General features: G+C 34.8%; 1 protein-coding gene across 1 annotated transcript; it reads left to right on the top strand.

The window, feature by feature from the left end:
* The first annotated feature begins 3,177 nt into the window (after window positions 1-3,177).
* On the top strand, window positions 3,178-5,330 carry LOC105327468 (tachykinin-like peptides receptor 86C). The gene is made up of 2 exons (XM_034444081.2): window positions 3,178-3,260; window positions 3,977-5,330. The coding sequence occupies exon 2, from the start codon at window positions 4,158-4,160 to the stop codon at window positions 5,223-5,225; it is 1,068 nt and encodes a 355-aa protein (XP_034299972.2). The 5' UTR covers window positions 3,178-3,260; window positions 3,977-4,157; the 3' UTR covers window positions 5,226-5,330.
* Window positions 5,331-5,561: the final 231 nt, after the last annotated feature.

Genomic DNA, 5,561 nt, shown 5'->3' with positions numbered 1-5,561 from the left:
GATATGGATGAATACTGCTGGTCATAGTTTTGTTGATGAATTTGTAATGACTATACATTGTATAAATTTGTACTGTCAACAGTTTTAGTACAGATCTTTGAAATATGCCCTTTACTTTAAGGAAAGTTTTATTATATTTAAGTTCAGTCAGTATTGTATTGTATTGAGATCACTATTTCAGTGTATTTTTTATACAGATTTATTGAATATGCACTTGACATCTGTTTATTTATTTGAAGTATTCCACTGAAATCTGTGATATATGTTTTAAGTCTATTGTTGCTGAGAGATGTGCTATTGATGATTCATAAATAAAAAAATAACATGCATTATTTCTCCCTTTATCTGAGTGACCCTTTAGTATTTGTCATTCATTCGCTGAAAAGTGACTATACAACATAACAATGTGTTGTTCAAAAGTTTGTATATATGTGACATTGTTTCCAATGCCCATTCATAATGTCTGATATAAAAAAAATCCAAAAATACCCAACTCATGGAATTGAATGAATTTTATGTGTGAAGGTATAGAGTTGTTGTTCCAATGACCCAACAGTGGAGATGGGCGTTTGTTAGAAACCCCTCAGATGGGTGTGTATAACAATACACAATTCTGGTAGTAAGCACCGAGGGTCTTTGTCATAGTATCCACTCGCCATTGGAGACGTTAAACTTTCATTTAACAAGAGGAATTTTAATTTTTTTTTATCAGAAATGTACCTAAAATGCAACGCCCTTTTCTAGACCTTTTTTGGTAGTTTGTAGAAGATGATGATTATTCTAGCTTATGCCAAGCGTATAGCAAACACATATCGAATATCATACATGTATAGGACAGCACACAATTGTATGGTGGACAAAAAACCTGGTTGGGTAAGACTGATACAAGTAATATAAGTAAAAAATCTCGACTGCCTTAAGTCGAAGTCCTCTGACAAGTTTCCTTTGAAATAACGGAACCGAACACAAGCTTAAGTAGACTAGCGTAGATAGAAAAATCAAAGTACTGAAGTACTGACGGGAGTTGATTTTATCGATTATCATTTATTTTAAAATCAACTTATCTTGCGTGGTAATAAGTTTCTAGTCTGTATTTAAATTACGCACTTTTTTATAGTATGAATATTAATTATACTTTTCAGACAAGAATTTAGAGAAACCCCATATGAATCATGTTGAGCAATATTTAAAGATAGATTTCAAACTATGTATTAGTAATCGAAACAATTCTAAAAATTGTATGGATCCAAGCACTATTGATATTGAACTCACGTCTCGTTCAACCAGATGCTCAGAACCTCTCTGTTTGTCGGATATTTACGGAGACAGCCGAGCTTTTGGTTGAACGAGACTATATTAAACTCTGGCGTAGGAATACATGAGACTACATAAATATCTAAATTGTTCGTATTATATAAAATCTTACTATTTTCAAAGTGTTTATGGATAAGTTTCCTTGAAAAACAATGCTTCAGCATACATTACATCGAATTTTTCTATTATATTCAAGAACTAAGACTTGTCAGCGGTGATGATTTGTGCTTAGGTCCAAACACTGTTTCACTTTCGGTTTGCCAGAGTGACTGCATAGGAGAGTTGATTAAAATCAACTCCCAAAAATAAAACGGAAAAACAAGAAAATTATGTTGATCATTGCTTTAACTTTTTATCATGAAATATCTAAATTGAATTATTTTTTAAAACGATTTTATTTTAAATATTTGGACTTTGACGAGATTCTTTCTCGATATGATTATCTCATAATAATATGAAGGCTTATGTTCTCGTAACTACGTAATTATTTATCAGAAGGAACTTGTCTTTCTTGTTCCTTTTTCCTTTTTATCATACACATTTATTTTTCATTTTTTGTGAATTGCAGATCTTGTCTTTATTTTTATATTTGATTATTTGCTTTATATTTTATTAACTATCATTTTTCAATATGCGAGTAGTATCCCTCGTAAAGAGATATTTTGCACGTCTGTTTGACATGTGATGTAGAAGTTTTGCACGTCGATTACACACGATATATTCAGCAGTAGATTTTGCACGACGATCTATCATCGATATAGAATTTTTTGACGTCGTTTTGAAACATGATTGAGAGATTTTGCACGTCTGTCTGAACATAGAAAGCAATATTAAGAAAAAAATTAGGACAAAGCATGTACAATAATGAACAAAGAAATATGGTTCATTATTTTAAGCGTTGTGTCATATTGATGCGTGAAGTGTTAATTCCCGTGCTTGCGCTGGATATCATTTAGTGATATAGAAATTTTGCCCGTCGGTCTGACTATTCCTTAAGAAGTTTTATTATATTATTATTGTCAACACAAAATGTAAAGGATTTGTGCAATTTAGGTAAATATATTAAAAATGCTTTTGTAATCAGAAAACTTCATGTATAAACTTGCCTTTTTTCAAGTGACCAGTATATGTATTATAACATGTGTATATTAATTGTATATGTCTATGAGCTGTACAGCTGTTGACTAATAAACAATACAATACGACTATGATATAGAGATATCGCATGTCGGTCTGACACATGTTGAAGACAATTTGCACGTGTGTCTAAAACATGCTATAAGAATTTTGCATGTCGGTTCTGCCGTCGTTCTGACGCATTATATATTTTTAAATTGGTCTCAACGCGTGGAATGTGATATTGTGCAAGTTTATTCTTAATAATTTAAGTAATGCTCATTAGATTCTGAATTTCGAAATGCATGCTCTCTCGCTCTCTCTCTCTCTCTCTCTCTCTCTCTCTCTCTCCGAGGGAGCGGTCTGTTACGTGATATGCTTTTAATCATCACATAAGCGGGACGGCGGCCTGAGATACGGGAGAGTCACGTGGTTCCATATATATGTATGGTACAATATATAGTTTAAAAGCATTTTGAATTTACAAATCTTAAAAATCATACTACACATGTTTAATTAAACATGTACAAGTTGATTAATTATATTAATCATGCATGAAGGATCGTGTTCATATTTCTCACATTTCGATATAACATTTGATAAATGAAGGTATATGATTCAAATATTGATATAACGTGTGCATCATCTGGAGAGTTACATGTAATGTCCCGCATCTTGTTATACAATGTTGGTATAATTGTTTGATCAACACAATATGCACATTATGGTAAGTCTATTTTATATTTGGGTGTTAGCTGACTTGTACGTATTACAAACCAAGACTCAAAAATGTTTTAATTCACATTTTGGAAAAATACACCGGATCAAAGGTAACTAATTTTATTTATTATCATGGTATGTGGGAGTGATATTTTGCTGTCCACATCTACAGTTGAATAAGTACATTCAAATTGACTGTTTTATGTCGTTTGGATTGTACTTAACTTTGATCTACAAATACAGGTACACTCCTAAGTTAGTTCGTTATCATTATACGCTGGCCTTATGTTACTTTCAAAGCTAAAGATTAGTCATATCATATAATTATTAAGGTAAAGAAAACAATGCCCTTACATAATATCTTAAATATTTTAACATCCTCACTTGTCCAACGCCAGAGGAATATACAGAGGCCACGGTCGTGTTAGTTTGTATAAAAGTCATTTTATGACAGCTATAATGTCATTTAATAACAGTTGGTAATCCCTGCATATTTTACTTAGTTTATAAAGTTTATTATAAAGTTTTCGAACCAGTAGGAAATATCAGAGTTGTAGACAATAAAGCTGGTGAGAAAGTGATGACTGGCTGAAGGAATGTAAGCAGTGTATCCGCGAGTCCGTCATAGGTTCATTCAATTGAGGCCCCATGGAACCTCGTAATCTCTACATCCGACAAGTAGCTCACAGTTTAAACACTTAAGGGTCTCCGAAGTTTTCACGCTTCGTGGTTCAACAATGAAAATATACAAAACCAACACAGTGAAATCGAATAATGGCAAACTAAGTAGGGCAATAGAAGATAAAACTTTCTGTTCCAATTGCAGGTCTTACACAGAAGGAGGACAAAGGCTCTGATGGAGGTACTTAGCTGTGATATACCCTGGTATTAAAGACCCAAGGGTATTTGGATTGTCTTGTAAGATGTAGAGCTCCACATTCTTATCCGGAAATTCCAAAACAGATGGAAACATATTAACGAAATATAATTTTTTTAGTTTTTCGTAAATGAACAATATTTCAATATTGGAATACAAAATGGATGAAACCAATAACCTCACTCTGCGGTGGAACTCTGACTATGCCGACAAACTTTTACCCACGGTTGTATTCCAGGCAATTGTTTGCTTCGTTGGACTGGTAGGGAACATTTTAGTGCTTCTTGTGTACATTTTACGGATGAAGGCAAGTCGGGATGACCGCTACTTTATACCCATCTTAGCCGTTTTCGATCTCCTTGCAAGCACCGTGGCTTCCGTTTTTTACGTGTTCGAGTCCATGTACTTCGTGGATTTTCCATCGTCCGGACTCTGTAAGGGGATGTTATACACCATGACGGCGACTTCGGGCCTCTCGGCCTTGCTGCTGATAGCCATAGCCGTTCAGAGGTATCTAAAGATCTGCAAACCACTCGGGAAGCAAATGAACGAGAGCAAAAGAAAGCTATGTCTGGGAATAATTGTAGGATTTTCTATCTTGTATTCAGCTCCGGTTTTGCTGTTTTCTGGGAACATGAGAGTGGAGGGAGTGTTTGAGGGGGAGAACGTCACAGGGTTGACGTGTTTCACGGGGGCAGGGAACTACCCTACCTACGAGGCGATATACTACTACATCATCTTTATTCTCATGATAATTAACATTCTGACTGTGGGTTTCCTCTACATTCCGATCGGAGTCGTCATCTACCGCCACAACAAGCTCCGGAAGGCTCGCCAGCGGCAGAGTGTCGACCTTCCCTCCCTCCAGTTTGACTCCCTGTCTGACAACAAACCCAGTCAAAGCAGCACTAAAGACTTTTCCAGGTCGCGGACATTCAAAGAAAGCAAAATTAACTTTAACATGATGTTCTTCGCCATTATTGTGTGTTATTTAATCTCCTATACGCCGACGTGTATTTTTCTTATTATAAGCAAACTTTCGCCGGAACTCTGGTACAACATCTCAGCTGCTGAGATGATTGTCTTCTTCATCTTGCAGAGATTCTACGTCATTAATCACGTGATTAACCCAATCATATACGGGTATTTTGACATGAAGTTTCGTGCCGATATCCTCAGCTTGTGTAAATGTCAATAAGAGCGTTCGAATCATCATCAGTAATAACATTATTAGAAAAATAAATATAGTTTGTAATATCAAGTTGTTTATTAAAAAGGTATATAATACATTGCTATTATAACACATGCATTGTTATTGTTATAAGTTTAAAACAAAAGTTTAATACACAAAAACAAAGCCTTTTTTAAATCAAATTTTTCATAATGAATAACTGTATGACAATGGAAACACTGGGTTGTTCTACGGCCGGGGGGGGGGGGGGGGGGGGGGCTACATAGGTCTGGCTAACAAGAAATTCGGATATTTAAATGTTTTTAAAATGTGTCAATCTTTATTATTTCACCAAATACATTG

The sequence above is a fragment of the Magallana gigas genome, chromosome 2 (assembly GCF_963853765.1).
Source record: "Magallana gigas chromosome 2, xbMagGiga1.1, whole genome shotgun sequence".
In the NCBI taxonomy this organism is placed as follows: Eukaryota; Metazoa; Mollusca; class Bivalvia; order Ostreida; family Ostreidae; genus Magallana; species Magallana gigas.
This window is presented reverse-complemented; position numbering and strand designations above follow the sequence as displayed.

Coding starts and splice junctions, on each gene's coding strand:
- LOC105327468 (XM_034444081.2), top strand. CDS start 4,158: ATGAACAATATTTCAATATTGGAATACAAAATGGATGAAACCAATAAC.